Source organism: Doryrhamphus excisus, linkage group LG1, assembly GCF_037039965.1.
Source record: "Doryrhamphus excisus strain RoL-2023G ecotype Guam linkage group LG1, RoL_Dexc_Guam_v1.1, whole genome shotgun sequence".
Classification (NCBI taxonomy): Eukaryota; Metazoa; Chordata; class Actinopteri; order Syngnathiformes; family Syngnathidae; genus Doryrhamphus; species Doryrhamphus excisus.
The window spans coordinates 27,481,645-27,499,895 of record NC_136357.1 but is presented as its reverse complement, the minus strand read 5'-3'; the positions used below and the strand labels follow the sequence as shown (position 1 = coordinate 27,499,895).

General features: G+C 38.2%; 1 protein-coding gene across 1 annotated transcript; it reads right to left on the bottom strand.

Annotated features, from left to right (window-relative positions):
• Positions 1-252: 252 nt before the first annotated feature.
• On the bottom strand, positions 253-17,592 carry slc17a6b (solute carrier family 17 member 6b). Its single transcript, XM_058078401.2, has 12 exons — positions 17,288-17,592; positions 16,442-16,697; positions 15,997-16,115; positions 12,239-12,353; positions 8,354-8,441; positions 8,185-8,271; positions 7,719-7,861; positions 6,781-6,930; positions 5,726-5,858; positions 5,322-5,432; positions 3,915-4,042; positions 253-1,183 (listed from the first exon to the last, which is right to left on the bottom strand). Exons 1-12 carry the CDS (start codon positions 17,359-17,361, stop codon positions 842-844), a joined length of 1,746 nt encoding a protein of 581 aa, XP_057934384.1. The 5' UTR covers positions 17,362-17,592; the 3' UTR covers positions 253-841.
• Positions 17,593-18,251: the final 659 nt, after the last annotated feature.

Sequence of the window (18,251 nt, the reverse complement as noted above, 5' to 3'; positions counted from 1 at the left end):
TATTTCCATATAATATATTGATACTGTAATACCATTTTTGGCTAATTTGTCTCTGCATTGCACACACGCCCTTCATGAGGAGCACTCATTGTCGGACACACTTTGTCACGGCGAAGCTCAGAAGCCGGACGTAAGGGCGCAGCGTTTACTAACTGGGGAAAATCTTGGCATGACACTGGTAGTGCGGGACTAGCGTGTTCTGGAGAGTTAGCACTGTGAGTTAGCACTGCCCCCCCCCATCCCCCTCCTAGTTATTATCAATATTTTTTGGGGGGCCAAAAAAAAATGCTGTAAACACATGATTATATTATATTTCTATATGTGCTTATTTGAAATCGGACCTTTTAAGGTCCGAGCGAGGAACCAAAAAACGAAGGTGTGCTTTTTCGGAATGATGCGGTACAATCGACGATCAACGGCGGTCGGTTTACAAAGCTACGCAGTGGTGCGTTTACAGACGCAAATGTGCTGAGCTGCAGTGTGTGGTACTCCGACCCCAAGCGGGTCATGTGATTAATCACGGGAACCCTATACAGGCTTCTGTCGTTCTACAGGAAGTCTTTGCTGATGAGGATTTTTCACATTAAAAGACAGTTTCACTCCAAATAGTTATATCTATTATCCATATGCATAATAATACATTTACTGCCAATTTGGTCAAATACAGTTTAGTATATTTTTTGTTTATACATTAAGATGATACTTCTTGTGCAAACACAACAATAGATTGTGATTTATATATTTTTTTATATTTCTAATTTGATGATATTATTTTGGACTAAACTGACACACACGCTCAAGACGTCTACACATGTATCGGTGTGTGTGTTGTGTGTTTGGTCTACGAGTAGCCCTCCTCCCGCCTGTATCCATAGCCGCCTCCCTGGGACTCCTCCTGCACGTACTCCTCCGTCTTCTCCCAGCTGGCCGCCCAGCCTCCGTTCACCTGCGTGGTGGCGCCGTACGACTTGGCGGGGCCTCCTTGAGCGGCGTAACCCTGCGTGATGTCGCCCGTCTCCTCGGCCAGCTCGTCCTCGTCAATGAAGCCGCATTTCTCTTCGCTGGTGAGCTCCGGGTCGGCCCATGGCTGTTTTTCCCCCGAGGCAAAGATGCCGTAGAAGACCACGCCCCCGTAGTGCACCATGGAGGCGATTAGGAACACGTACTGCCACTCTTCCCGCGTCTGCAGTGGGAAAAGGAGGAAAAAATTAATTTAGATGTTCACCGATTCACGGGTACTCGACAAAGAGCAGCGTTTCACTGATTCATAGGTACTAGACAAAAGACTCGGGTCTCATTGACTCACAGGAACTCAACAAAGACTCGCTTTTCACTGATTCACGGGTACTCGATGAGGACTTGATATTCACCGACTCACGGGTGCTTGACAAAGACTAGTGTTTCACTGACTCACGGGTACTCGATGAAGACTTGATATTCACCGACTCACGGGTGCTTGACAAAGACTAGTGTTTCACTGACTCACGGGTACTCGATGAAGACTTGATATTCACCGACTCACGGGTACTTGACAAAGACTAGTGTTTGTTGACTCGCAAGTGCTCGACAAAGACTCACTCGTCACTGACTCAAGGGTACTCAAAAAAGACTCACATTTCACTGACTCACGGGTACTTGATGAGGACTTGATATTCACCGACTCACGGGTACTTGACAAAGACTAGTGTTTCGTTGACTCGCAAGTACTCGACAAAGACTCACTCTTCACTGACTCAAGGGTACTCAAAAAAGACTCACGTTTCACTGACTCATGGGTACTCAACAAAGACGCGAGTTTAATGGTACTCAAGAAAGACTAGCGTTTCACTGACTCACGGGTACTAGATGAAGACTTGATATTCACCGACTCACGGGTACTTGACAAAGACTAGTGTTTCACTGACTCGCAAGTGCTCGACAAAGACTCACTCTTCACTGACTCAAGGGTACTCAAAAAAGACTCATGTTTCACTGACTCATGGGTACTCAACAAAGACGCGAGTTTAATGGTACTCAAGAAAGACTAGCGTTTCAATGATTCACGGGTACTTGATGAAGACAAAGACTAGTGTTGCACTGACTCGCAAGTGCTCGACAAAGACTCACTCTTCACTGACTCAAGGGTACTCGACAAAGACTCGAGTTTTATGGTACTCATTACAAAGACTGGCATTTCAACCGATTCATGGTGACTTGACAAAGACTCACATTTCATTGACTCACAGGTACTCAATTAAGACTAGATATTCACCGACTCACGGGGACTTGACAAAGACTAGATATTCACCGACTCACAGGTACTCATTACAAAGACTAGATATTCACCGACTCACGGGGACTTGACAAAGACTAGATATTCACCGACTCACGGGTACTCATTACAAAGACTAGATATTCACAGACTCACGGGGACTTGACAAAGACTAGATATTCACCGACTCACGGGTACTCATTACAAAGACTAGATATTCACCGACTCACGGGGACTTGACAAAGACTAGATATTCACCGACTCACGGGTACTCATTACAAAGACTAGATATTCACCGACTCACGGGGACTTGACAAAGACTAGATATTCACCGACTCACGGGGACTTGACAAAGACTAGATATTCACCGACTCACGGGTACTCATTACAAAGACTAGATGTTCACCGACTCACGGGTACTCATTACAAAGACTAGATGTTCACCGACTCACGGGCACTTGACAAAGACTAGATATTCACCGACTCATGGGTACTTGACAAAGACTAGATATTCACCGACTCACGGGTACTCATTACAAAGACTAGATGTTCACCGACTCACGGGTACTCATTACAAAGACTAGATGTTCACCGACTCACGGGCACTTGACAAAGACTAGATATTCACCGACTCATGAGTACTTGACAAAGACCAGCGCTTCACCGACTCACAGGTACTTGACAAAGACTAGATATTCACCGACTCACGGGTACTCATTACAAAGACTAGATGTTCACCGACTCACGGGCACTTGACAAAGACTAGATATTCACCGACTCATGAGTACTTGACAAAGACCAGAGCTTCACCGACTCACAGGTACTTGACAAAGACTAGATATTCACCGACTCACGGGTACTCATTACAAAGACTAGATGTTCACCGACTCACGGGCACTTGACAAAGACTAGATATTCACCGACTCATGAGTACTTGACAAAGACCAGCGCTTCACCGACTCACAGGTACTTGACCGAGACTAGCGTTTCACTGACTCACAAGTCCTCGACGAAGACTGACTCTTCACTGATTCAAGGGTACTCGAATAAGACTCAACTTTCACTGACTCATGGGTGCTCAACGAAGACTCAGGTTCGCTCAAAATCTATCGTTTCTCGACTCACGATGTAGACCGGAGTTTCACAGTACTCGACAAATATTAGCGTTTCACCGACTCATGGGTACTCAACGAAGACTCAAGTTTCACTATACTCAAGAATGAATAGCGTTTCAATGATTCATGGGTACTCGATGATGACTAGCGCTTCACCGAATTACAGGTACTTGACAAAGAGTCTCCTTTCACTGACTCACGGGTATTTGACTAAGACTAGCTGTTCACTGATTCAAGGGTACTCAACGAAGACTAGCGATTGTTAAAAAGCTGCAGATTGTCTGGAATAATATTGAATTGTTTATTTTAATTGAGGATGGTATCGAGTCAATGTGATGTCAATTGATTCGAGAGAATCAAGTATCCAATTCACCAGGAGAGATATTCATTTCTGTGCATGTGTTTTGGGACGAGTGACCGATTCACTTCAGTGAACGATTCATAAGAACTTGAGTCAGTTAACAGAATCCTGTTTCGCCTGTTTCCAGTTCTGTGTATTAAAAAAAAGAATCATACCAATGTGTCAATTCCAAGACAAAATCGTGTACCTTGTTTTTCGTCATAGCACCAACAATCAGAGGACACACCATGCCAGACAGGGTACCCACTCCATTAGAGATGCCCATGAGGATGCTGGCATAGCGGGGAGCGATATCTAGATGATTGACATTGAAGCCTGAAAAAATATAAAAACACGATGAAATATCGATTTATTTTCTTTCTATCTACATCATCAGGTTATGAAATCAACAGTATGAATAGTGGATAAAAGCAACACCGACGGCGACCATGTTGGAGCAGAAATAGGCAGGAAGTCCACCCTCTCCCCCCACTCTGACGGTCTGCCTGACAAATCTCTTGAGACTACCCGGCTCTGAATTATTTAACACTCCGGGAGAAAGGTCGAAAAGAACAGGCGGTCACATTTTGCACACAGTCACAGAACCGAGAGCGCTACGACCATCGCTGCTAAAATATAAATACAAGGCATTCAGTAGATGCATTCATTTATTTTCCTTATTTTCAAATCAGTAATTTTACATAAAGGAAATTTATAAATGGCCCCTGGGCCGCACTTTGGACACCCTTGCAGTAGAGACACTATAGTATGTCCCCAGTCAAAAGGCATTCAGTAGATGCATTCACTAATTTTCTGTTATTATGTTTACTATAATATGTAATAGGAATGGAAAATGTAATTTCAAAAAAAAAAAAGTTTAATTAAAAATAAATTTAAATGTTATTTCATGGCTAGAGAGCTTGAATTATGTTAAAATTCATATTTTAGAAGTTCATAACTTAATATAATTTAATATACTTAAATGTGTTTATAAATAAGGAATTCTATACATGGAGGAAATTAATGAATGACCCCTGGGCCGCATTTTGGACACCCTTGCAGTAGAGACACTATAGTATGTCCCCAGTCAAAAGGCATTCAGTAGATGCATTCAATAATTTTCTGTTATTATGTCTATTATAATGTGTAATAGGAATGGAAAATGTAATTTCCCCCCCAAAATTTTTTTTATTAAAAATAAATGTAAATGTTATTTCATGGCTAAAGAGCTTGAATAATGTTAAAATTCATATTTTAGAAACCATAACCAGGTTTAATATACTTAAATGTGTTTATAAATAAGGAATCCTACATGGAGGAAATTCATGAATGGCCCCTGGGCCGCATTTTGGACACCCCTGCAGTCGAAACACTATAGTACCGTACAATGGATATTCGGCTAACAAAAAATAAACATAAACAGAAAAGGTGTCCAGTGTTTATGTAACATAAACAATTTTAAGTCATTTATAAGTCGCTCTGGAGTATAAGTCGCAGGAACAGCCAACCTAGTGCGACTTAATACGGTAAATACGGTTAATTTTCTTGCTAGCCTGTGTTTTTTGTGTGTAATATATTCTTTTCATATCTTTATTGAAGTTGTTTATTTACTAACCTGATATAGCAAATCCACTGAAGCCCACTGCCAGCACCAGGAAGGAGATGGCCACCCCTTTGCTGTGGGAGTATCCGACCACAAGCAGCAATGTGGCCTCCATGCCAAATCCTAACAGAGACAGGCAAGGCAGGTTTTAACACACCAGCGCACAAAAAGTCCACGGGCGATGGCGGGCATCACGATGCCGATTGAATTAAGCTTCACGCTCTGCTCTCAATTACACGAGTGACGGATATGAAATCAATACGCAATGACAATCACTGTTTGGGTTCGACCAAACTACACTTGATTACCACGCGGTGGGGACTCAGTGCCCATGAAAAAAAACAGCAACACCCTATAAATGTGCAGGGGGGGGGGATGTGTGAAAATTGATACTTCAAGTCTGGGTTTTTCCTCACCTCCGCAGTTCATGATTTTCCTGACTGTTGTTGTTGACAGGATGTTCTGGCTGCGAAGGTAGTCCGCCAGCTGGCCGCCAAAGGGCACGATGATGGTCATGACCAAATGGGGCAGCGCGGACAGGATGCCGACCTGCAATCACAGGAACGCCATCAACCCCCCCGTGAGGTTTGGCAACTGGTTTATTTTTTAAATATGTGCAAATTTGCAATAAAAGTGACAATTGAAACTATATAGCTACTATCTACGTATACCAGGGGTCTCAAACACGTGGCCCCACTAGTTTGAGGGCCCCGCCTTGATATGAAAGTTTAATGTTTGATATGGATGCTGTATGGTATCATGTACCCAGAAAAAATTATTACGTTTGATTAATGTTCATGTTAAAGGTTAAATAACTGTTAATAGTTATCCTCCCTATCCGTGTGGAAGTGGTAAGTTTTTGGCTATTTAAGTTGAAAGGAAATAACTTGAAGGCTACCGTTTAGGTGGCTAGCTCTCTAGTTTGCGAGTTAGCATGTGTCTCAAGACCCTACAGTTGCGCAATATGTTGTAAAATAAAAAAAGTATAAATGTGACTATAGTGGTGTTTTGTCATGTCTACAGGGCTCTAATAATGCTTTGTTAATTTTAATATGAAAAAAAAATAAAAATTAAGATATTTGAGATCTTTGTGTTAAGTCTGCCTTGGACTCTTTCAATCAAGGGTCTTTCTACCGTTTTCAGTTCTTCAGTAATCAGCAGTAGAGCATAGGTAAGTTTCAGGAAAATATCAGTTCCCAACTAGAAAATAGAAACCCATTTTTTGTGACTTTTACATTTATTTTGTATATATTACCTTAAAAAATAATAAAATTTGATTAAAAATGTGCAAATTTGTCCAAAATATCTGGACATTTTTTGACCAATTCTGTGAAATTTGATACTTTCCCATGGAATTCCTAATGGGCAACTACAATTTTCCATATTTTTTCCTCATATTCAAATACCAGTGTTGACGGATATATATATTTTTTTTGTCCATAACATTTGCAAACATGCAATGTAGATTCACCTTGCTGATCTCAAAGCCAAACACTTCCTCAAAGTAGGCGGGTTGACTGATAAGCAGCAGGTAAAACGTCCAGCTCCTGCAGAAGTTGGCCACAATGATTGCATAGACGGGCATAGAGGTGAAGAACTTTCTCCAGGGTGTCTTGAATTTCTGGAAGAAATTGATTGACTGCGTTTGATTTCATTCAATTACCAGTTAAAAAAAAAACTGGCGAGCTCGAAAACTGAGGTTTGACTGTGCATTAGAATTAGAAAATGTCTAACAATCAAAAATTAAATAAATGTTACGTTCGGTATTGTGCCACAACCGAGAAGAACCTTGGCAAAACATTTGCTAGCATTTTTGTTGAAAACCGAATCATACAAAAACTGGCGAGCTCGAAAACTGAGGTTTGACTGTGCATTAGAATTAGAAAATGTCTAACAATCAAAAATTAAATAAATGTTATATTCAGTATTGTGCGACAACCGAGAAGAACTTTGGCAAAATGTTTGCTGGCGTTTTTGGTTGAAAACCAAATCATACTGGCGAGTTCGAAAACTGTGCATTAGAATTAGAAAATGTCTAACAATCAAAAATTAAATAAATGTTACATTCAGTATTGTGCAACAACCGAGAAGAACCTTGGCAAAACATTTGCTGGCATTTTTGTTGAAAACCGAATCATACAAAAACTGGCGAGCTCGAAAACTGAGGTTTGACTGTGCATTAAAATTAGAAAATGTCTAACAATCAAAAATTAAATAAATGTTATGTTCAGTATTGTGCGACAACCGAGAAGAACCTTGGCAAAACATTTGCTGGCGTTTTTGGTTGAAACCCAAATCATACTGGCGAGTTCGAAAACTGAAACAGAAATGACCTGAAAGTCTAGTATTGAACCGGTTCTCGGTGATTACAGTACCGTAATTACTGGTCAGCGGTACTGTTAGTCTCACCTCAGCAGGACCCATTAACATGGCGCTTTCTCCGATGCTCTCCTCGATGTAGCAGCGCTCCTCGTCAGTGATGGTCGGATGTTCAGCAGGGCTCTCATAGGACACTAATATCCAAAACATATACCAAAAGATGCCGACGCATCCTGCACATAACAAAAAAAAAAACAGTTCAAGATCATTTGAGAAGTGTTGTTTTTTCCCATTTTTTGTTAGTTTTACAAACTACCCGAGATAATAAAACCCAGAAACTGTTTCCAACCCAGAAAGAAACACTAGGGGTAAGTTATCGACATCAAAATAACATCAGGGGAGGAAATCAATACATAGTCTCCCCGGATAAATCCATTTGACTTTCAGTGGTTACAATGATACTCAACCTTATTTGATTTGAACCTAGCAAGTCCAAATATATTTTCCACGAATCCCTGAATGATACCCATTCTGTGTTCGGATTAACGAAGCGTACCATAGACATAAAATACCGAGGACCAGCCTGTGTACTGAACCAGGATCCCAGCCAAAGGCATTGCGATCACAGCACCGGCATAGGAGCCTGAAACGGACCAGAACAAAGTAAGTATAAAATATTTCTCAACAGGAATATGGCATTAAAAATCATTTTTAATAGTACTTACCGCAGAACGAGATAGTGGCCAGACGGCTTCTTTCAAGCGGAGGAGCCCATTTACTCCAAATGCCATGACAAGCCGGGTAGGTGACGCCCTAAATAACAATTGTATTTATTCGTAATTTATTTAGTGCTTTACAAATAAAAACACAACATAAGGCTAATATTGTTAAGATTTACGGTTGTTAGGGTTAGAAATTGGGTTGGGGTTAGGATTCCGTTTAGAGCAGTGGTCTCAAACATGCGGCCCGCGGGCCAAATGTGGCCCGCAGGACACCAGTTTGAGGCCTCCGCCTTGATATGAAAGTTTAATGAAAGTTTGATATGGATGCTGTATGATATCATGTACCCAGAAAAAAATTATTACGTTTGATTAATGTTCATGTTAAAGGTTAAATAACTGTTAATAGTTATCCTCCCTATCTGTGTGGAAGTGGTAACCACATATAGTGGTAACCAACTATATGTGGTTTCTTAAGTTTTTATTATTTGCCGTTTTATTATTATTATTATTATTATTATTATTATTATATTTACTTATTACTGATTGATGAGAAGTTACAGATATTCTCAATTGGTTTGGCTCATTTGTTGAAACAGGTTTCGACTTTCTCAACACACTTGGTTGTTTTACCAAAAAACACGGTTCAACCACCCCCCCCCCCCCCAAAAAGCTCCTATCTCTCTAAGAACAGCTCACTCGTGTGTCAAAACTACATTTCTTTCCTGTATAAATTTCCAGCGCCCCCAAAATGCATCAACTTTTTGGCATTATTTAAGCACCATAACTAAAAATTGGACCACTGAACTATACCCTCATGCCCAATTCTCAGTTTTAACCCAGTCCGCACAAGAGAGTAGTAGCATAGTTTTTAATTTTGACCATTGAGCATTGAATGTGACATTTATTTAATTTTTAATTGTTAGACCTTTTCTAATTCTAATGCGCAGTCAAACCTCAGTTTTCGAGCTCGCCAGTTTTTGTATGAGTCGGTTTTCAACAAAAATACCAGCAAATGTTTTGCCAAGGTTCTTCTCGGTTGTCGCACAATACTGAACATGAAATGTATTCCGTTTTTGATTGTTAGACCTTTTCTAATTCTAATGCACAGTTTTCGAACTCGCCAGTATGATTTGGTTTTCAACCAAAAAGGCCAGCAAACATTTTGCCAAGATTCTTCTCGGTTGTGGCACAATACTGAACGTAACATTTATTTAATTTTTTATTGTTAGACATTTTCTAATTCTAATGCACAGTCAAACCTCAGTTTTCGAGCTCGAAATGCCAGCAAACATTTTGCCAAGGTTCTTCTCGGTTGTGGCACAATACTGAACATAACATTTATTTAATTTTTGATTGTTAGACATTTTCTAATTCTAATGCGCAGTCAAACCTCAGTTTTTTCGAGCTCGCCAGTTTTTGTATGATTCAGTTTTCAACAAATATGGCAGCAAATGTTTTGCCAAGGTTCTTCTCGGTTGTTGCACAATACTGAACGTAACATTTATTTAATTTTTGATTGTTAGACATTTTCTAATTCTAATGCACAGTCAAACCTCAGTTTTCGAGCTCGCCAGTTTTTGTATGATTCGGTTTTCAACAAATATGGCAGCAAATGTTTTGCCAAGGTTCTTCTCAGTTGTCGCACAATACTGAACATAACATTTATTTAATTTTTGATTGTTAGACATTTTCTAATTCTAATGCGCAGTCAAACCTCAGTTTTTTCGAGCTCGCCAGTTTTTGTATGATTCGGTTTTCAACAAAAATGCCAGTAAATGTTTTGCCAAGGTTCTTCTTGGTTGTTGCACAATACTGAACGTAACATTTATTTAATTTTTGATTGTTAGAAATTTTCTAATTCTAATGCACAGTCAAACCTCAGTTTTCGAGCTCGAAATGCCAGCAAACATTTTGCCAAGGTTCTTCTCGGTTGTGGCACAATACTGAACATAACATTTATTTAATTTTTGATTGTTAGACATTTTCTAATTCTAATGCACAGTCAAACCTCAGTTTTTTCGAGCTCGCCAGTTTTTGTATGATTCGGTTTTCAACAAAAATGCCAGTAAATGTTTTGCCAAGGTTCTTCTTGGTTGTTGCACAATACTGAACGTAACATTTATTTAATTTTTGATTGTTAGACATTTTCTAATTCTAATGCACAGTCAAACCTCAGTTTTCGAGCTCGAAATGCCAGCAAACATTTTGCCAAGGTTGTTCTCGGTTGTGGCACAATACTGAACGTAACATTTATTTAATTTTTGATTGTTAGACATTTTCTAATTCTAATGCACAGTCAAACCTCAGTTTTCGAGCTCGCCAGTTTTTGTATGATTCGGTTTTCAACAAATATGGCAGCAAATGTTTTGCCAAGGTTCTTCTCAGTTGTCGCACAATACTGAACATAACATTTATTTAATTTTTGATTGTTAGACATTTTCTAATTCTAATGCACAGTTTTCAAACTCGCCAGTATGATTTGGTTTTCAACCCAAAATGCTAGCAAACATTTTGCCAAAGTTCTTCTCGGTTGTGGCACAATACTGAACGTAACATTTATTTAATTTTTGATTGTTAGACATTTTCTAATTCTAATGCACAGTCAAACCTCAGTTTTCGAGCTCGAAATGCCAGCAAACATTTTGCCAAGGTTCTTCTCGGTTGTGGCACAATACTGAACATAACATTTATTTAATTTTTGATTGTTAGACATTTTCTAATTCTAATGCACAGTCAAACCTCAGTTTTTTCGAGCTCGCCAGTTTTTGTATGATTCGGTTTTCAACAAAAATGCCAGCAAATGTTTTGCCAAGGTTCTTCTCGGTTGTTGCACAATACTGAACATAACATTTATTTAATTTTTGATTGTTAGACATTTTCTAATTCTAATGCACAGTTTTCAAACTCGCCAGTATGATTTGGTTTTCAACCAAAAATGCCAGCAAACATTTTGCCAAAGTTCTTCTCGGTTGTGGCACAATACTGAACATAACATTTATTTAATTTTTGGCAAGTCAAACCTCAGTTTTCGAGCTCGCCAGTTTTTGTATAATTCGGTTTTCAAACAAAAATGCAATTGAGCATTGAATGTGATACAATGAAATGTTGCAGACATATTTTGGTGACAACAACCATTAGACCTGAAGAATCTGTTTACATGAAAATGATCTATTCAATCGGAAATTGTACTAAATGTAGGTTGACCGTCCTTACTGTTGCTATCTGTACTTAATCATTCGCAAAGATGTACCCAAGCACATTTGGTGCAGTTATTATTATTATTTTTATTATTATACAGTTGCAGTTATTTTGAGAATTTCTGTTTCAAGAACTGAGCCCGAACCAATTGTTGTTAAGACCTTCCGGAAAACTCAACTATAGTATTTAAGGAAATTTATTTCTATATTTTTAGGTATAATATATGTACAGTATGTACATAGACAGCATTTGACCCTGGTTTTTTTTACGGCATTTGTTTATTTTATAAGTCTATAGTTGATTAAGACAATAACTAAGAAAGATGACAAACATTTGCCTAATGAAAAACGTGTACAGCAAAGCATCAGTGAAGCAATTAAATCTTCATTAACTGCTAATTTGATGATTTGAACTCGCTGGCCAGGCGTGATTTGTAATACGTAGAAATAAGCATAAGCTATATACTTATGAGGAATATTTGCATGTAACATTAGTGACTGTTTTTCTTCTTCAACTACATTTTCGAAAATTCAGCATCAACTTCAATGAAGCCAACGGATTTAATACATGAGCATGACTCGCTCCACAGGCTGAATACCAAGTGCACTTTCCTTTGTTTTGTAGCCGTTTCTATTCATAGCTTTAAGCACAATATGTAGCATTTCAATTCATAATAAAGAGGATCCTTACCTCCACCAGCCCTTGTAGTATCCTAACGAAAATGACGCAGCCATAATGGACACGAGCGGCCGAGGGAATGAACATGTTGAGTGTTGACGTTAGGACAATGGCTGCACCAAACACCCTAAAAAAAAAAAAAGATGCAAAAAAATGCATTGATGCTTTTCGAATTCTAATGCACAGTTTTCGAGCTCGACAGTTTTTGTATGATTCGGTTTTCAACAAAAATGTCAGCAAACGTTTTGCCTACCTTCTTCTCGGTTGTCACACAATACCAAACATAAAAGGTATTTTATTTTTGATTGTTAGACCTTTTCTAATTCTAATGCACAGTCAAACCTCAGTTTTCAAGCTCGCCAGTTTTTGTATGATTCGGTTTTCAACAAAAATACCAGCAAATGTTTTGTCAAGGTTCTTCTCGGTTGTAGCACAATACTGAATGTAACATTTATTTAATTTTTAATTGTTAGACCTTTTCTAATGCTAATGCACAGTCAAACCTCAGTTTTCGAGCTCGCCAGTTTTTGTATGATTCGGTTTTCAACAAAAATGTCAGCAAACGTTTTGCCGAGCTTCTTCTCGGTTGTCACACAATACCGAACATAAAATGTATTTCATTTTTGATTGTTAGACTTTTTCTAATTCTAATGCACAGTTTTCGAGCTTGCCAGTTTTTTGTATGATTCGGTTTTCAACAAAAATGCCAGCCAACCTTTTTTCCGAGCTTCTTCTCGGTTGTCACACAATACTGAACGTAAAATGTATTTCATTTTTGATTGTTAGAACTTTTATATTTCTAATGCACAGTCAAACCTCAGTTTTCGAGCTCGCCAGTTTTTGTATGATTCGCTTTTCAACAAAAATGTCAGCAAACGTTTTGCCGAGCTTCTTCTCGGTTGTCACGCAATACTGAACATAAAATGTATTTCATTTTTGATTGTTAGACCTTTTCTAATTCTAATGCACAGTCAAACCTCAGTTTTCGAGCTCGCCAGTTTTTGTATGATTCGGTTTTCAACAAAAATGTCAGCAAACGTTTTGCCGAGTTTCTTCTCGGTTGTCACACAATACTGAACATAAAATGTATTTCATTTTTGATTGTTAGACTTTTTCTAATTCTAATGCACAGTTTTCGAGCTCGCCAGTTTTTTGTATGATTCGGTTTTCAACAAAAATGCCAGCAAACGTTTTGCCGAGCTTCTTCTCGGTTGTCACACAATACCGAACATAAAATGTATTTAATTTTTTGATTGTTAGACCTTTTCTGATTCTAATGCACAGTTTTCGAGCTCGCCAGTTTTTTGTATGATTTGGTTTTCAACAAAAATGCCAGCAAACGTTTTGCCGAGCTTCTTCTCGGTTGTCACACAATACCGAACATAAAATGTATTTAATTTTTTGATTGTTAGACCTTTTTCTAATTCTAATGCACAGTTTTCGAGTTCGCCAGTTTTTTGTATGATTCGGTTTTCAACAAAAATGCCAGCAAACGTTTTGCCGAGCTTCTTCTCGGTTGTCACACAATACGGAACATAACATGTATTTAATTTTTGATTGTTAGACCTTTTCTAATTCTAATGCACAGTTTTCGAACTCGCCAGTTTTTTGTATGATTCGGTTTTCAACAAAAATGCCAGCAAATGTTTTGCCAAGGTTCTTCTCGGTTGTTGCACAATACTGAATGTAACATTTATTTAATTTTTGATTGTTAGACCTTTTCTAATTCTAATGCACAATTTTCAAACTCGCCAGTATGATTTGGTTTTCAACCAAAAAGAAGAAGAAGAAGAAGGCATTTTGCCAAGGTTTGTCTCGGTTGTGGCGCAATACTGAACGTAACATTTATTTAATTTTTGATTCTTAGACATTTTTCTAATTCTAATGCCTCAGTTTTCGAGCTCGCCAGTTTTTGTATGATTCGGTTTTCAACAAAAATACCAGCAAATGTTTTGTCAAGGTTCTTCTCGGTTGTCGCACAATACTGAATGTAACATTTATTTAATTTTTAATTGTTAGACCTTTTCTAATTCTTATGCACAGTCAAACCTCAGTTTTCGAGCTCGCAATTTTTGATATGATTCTGTTTTCAACAAAAATGCCATCGGTTTTGGTCCATTTCAGGCTTCGTTGGATCTTTTGGAACAAAAGAATAACGAAAACCGTCGTACCAGTTATGTTTCATTCCCCCTGCATTTTAGGTTTCTATATACCGTGGGGGACAATAAGATGGCACCCAGTCCACACTTTGAATACCCCTGCACTATAAAGTCCATGTCATAATGATCCTATCTATCACTTACTGCTCTTATAATCGTCATGCTTTCTCTCTCACATTTTTAGGATCGGGTTAGTCTTAATTATTAAAACATGTTCATGTAATTAAAGCTGCTCCATTTATTATTCCATAAGATTGATGTTCATTTCCCTGCAATGGCTTAGCAGCAGAGCAGAGGCTCAGTCGCTTGTGTCGCTTAGCAACCTTGCTTCCGGGGAAAACAGCTCAAAAAAAAAAAATATATATATATATATATATATATATATATACTATTTTTTTGACAACAGAATGCATCAGAAATGTTTAATATCGCCAATGAGGTTATTTATTTGCCAGTTTTATCTGTTTGTCAGTTTGCTTGTGTTCAAAATAACTTGAAATGTTCTGAATGGATTTGGATGACATTTTCAGAAACTGAAAATTAACATTTAACAATTAACATTGCAAGATAGGCACATTTAACGCCACAAAAAATGTATATTTTTTAGAATACAAAACTATAGAGAACAGATTTTCCAAACAGGTTCTACAAAATATCAGAAGCTAATACGGCTAATGGAATAATTATGAATACTTACCAGAATATGAAAAAAATGGTGGGATTCTGAATTTTTTATCATAGGAAGACAATAAATGAAGCTAAAAACATACAATAAACATCAATATATATATAGCTAAGATGCTAAAATGCTAACTGATTTGTTGTATTATCAAAATCTCTAGATCTGGATCCGCCATTATGGAAATTTCGATTTTGGTTAATAACTACTGAACTAATATAGCTATCATTATGAATCAAATTGCTAATGGTGCATTTCCATGGTAAAGCAATCTAAATACATTGAAAAAATAAACGCAGGACTAATATTTATAATGTAAATTACAATATTTGGCGAACTATGGCGCTTGGCGGAAGTTATGTATTTCTGTCACGTGCAAGCAAGTGGGCGGGACCAGCTCTTTTAATCCTTTTCCCTCCCAAGTCAGGCACGAGCTCAATATGGCGGATATTAGGTCCATGTTCGTCGGTTTAAATTAAAAAAAAACCACACATATACACACAATATTTGTGTTTTTACGTCCATTATTATGCTATAAAGGGTATTTCGTTTTAAATTTATATATATTTTGTCGAATCTTATCAAAACGATATAGTCAAATCTTGCTAGTAACTACAAGTGAATCTCACGAAAATACCAGCATCCGCGTCAATAAAGGCCATCTTTATCTCCAACACATGGCGGCCCCCGCGGGGGAACGGCTGCCAAGAACCCCGCACACCCCCACAGGGAGCTCATTAACAGGTGGAACCATGCCCGCCACCCCCGCCATTGGACCGGCAGCCCGGCCGGCCTCCTGCTGGAAGCTACATCCCATCACCTTCACGGACTTGGCTTCAATTATACATCGAATATATATTAATATATATATATATGTCATATTTATATTAAATATAAAGCAAATAATGGAGAGTGATTCTAGTGCCGCCTACCTGTTTGCAGCCAGCCTGGAGGAGATGTACCCTCCTGGGATTTGAGTCACAATGTAGCCCCAGAAAAAAGATCCATGAATCATCCCTACTGTCTCTGGATCCCAGTTGAATTTGGCTTTCTGGGAAATAAAAAAAAAATTAAAAATTAAAAAAAATCATAGATATATTATAGAAGTTCGATTTCTATTTTTATGTATTTTTTAAAAATTAATTATGAGGGAGTATTGGCTGAAAACGTTTGAATATTGATAACAGTAATAATTGTATTACTTGAGAGGTTTTAGTGTGATTTATTATTTTTTTTAAAAAATGTTAAAAACGAAAAAAAATGATCTTATCAATAATTGAATGCTGAAAAAAATGTGGTTTTATAAAAAAAAATAAAAAAAAAATAAAAAAAAAACAGAATCAGGTATCTTGCTGACGTAACATCTCCTGACCACACCTCCTTAATGATAATCTTCCCGTTCTGATGGATGGTGCTGTTGTTGACCATGCCCACGATGGCCACGCCCAGGTTACACCTGATGCCGAAGGAGATGCAGAAACCCAGGCCGCTCATGATGGCGATGATGTAGCGGCGCGGCAGGCCGAAGCACTTGCAGTCGCATAGCGGGGGCTTCTTTTCCGCGGCCTCTCGGGGCCGCCCGTCCTCCGTCAGTTCGATCACTTCCCCGCCTTTTTGCTTCTTCTCCATCACCCTTAAAAAAAAACACCACTATTCACTGAAGATTAATTTATAAATAATATACAAAATAATCAGTAATAAATATTTTATATATTTAAAAAAAATTAATATATTTTTTTTGTACGTATACATGTGTGTTTTGTTATTCGATTTTTTTAAGCTACATAAAAAAACAAAATTCATAAAAAAATATATATATTACAGTACCGCATTGCAGCATCACTTTTATGCTCATTAGCATTCAGTGGATTGAGCAGCTCCCCACGCACAGCAGTGGGCATCCCTCATTTTTTTTTACACACACACACACAATTCTGAATCATAATACCATAATAATAATAATTAAAAAAATACAATTGTTATATTTGATTGAATATTTCAATAAATTAACATGGTTTCTGTTGGTTGATGTAATATATATATTCAAAATTATTGCAAAATTCATTCATATTGATGACCCCTGGCAATGCCATAATGCCCCCCCCTCCACACACACACACACACACACACACCACAACACATACACGCACACACACACACACTGCATTGCATAATTATGTCACTTAAAAAAAAAAAAAAAAAAACACGCAGGTATGACCTTACCTGTGCATGTGACCCAAGGTCTTCCCCGCCAGGTCCTTCATCCCCGCCGTGGCCCTGGTTCTCATGGACTCCATATCCAGTCACTGTAGGCCTCTTTTCTTCTTCTACTGTTGTTATTTCTCGTCTATTTTTCTTCTTCTTTTTTTTTTTTGTTTTTTTACTGCTTACTCGTCATGTTCCTTTACGCCAATTCCAGATCTTCTTCTTCTTCTAAAGAAGGTGCCTTCATTGAGCCTCCACCTCTAGTCCGTTCCTGGATGATGATGAGATGTTGAAGCAGACAGCAGCAGCGGTGGTTAAAAAAAAAAAAAAAAAAAAAAAAAAAAAAGAAGAAAAAAAAGCGCACAACAACGACTGAATGACGCCTTAGAGAGAAAAATGAGGAGACAAAAAAAAGGGTAAAGTTTATATTTGCCGGATATGGAGGCGCTTTTTTGGAGTTGCGTGCGTGGAAAAGATGGGAAGAGGAGAGTGAGAAGATCTGGTGTCTCCTGTGCTTGAGAGCACGTTGGTCTGACGTCGTGTTCAGCCCAGCCAGGTCAGCCGCAGCGTCAACATCTGGGACACATGTGGTGGCGCAAAACATGCGGACAAAATCTATTTTGCACAAGAATATATATATTCGCACTATCTCTCTTTTTTTTCATTTTTTTTTATTAAATCTAATTCTAATTCCCATCATTATGCATTCAGAGTTAAGACTTTTTTGCATTTTTTTTTTTACATATAATCAGCTTTAAAGATGAATATGGTGCAATTTTATTACATAAAAAAATAATCAAAATCGTGCAGAAGCATGGTAAAGCTCATGAAAGCTGCACCCCACCACCCCCACCCCCCACCCCCCACCCAAGGGCGGTGCTATGGAAACCAAATGAGCGGGAGTGAGTGGATTTTCCCCTCCACCTAGAAATCCATCAATAATATATGTAGCTCCATATTTTCATCTCCAGGACAACCACTG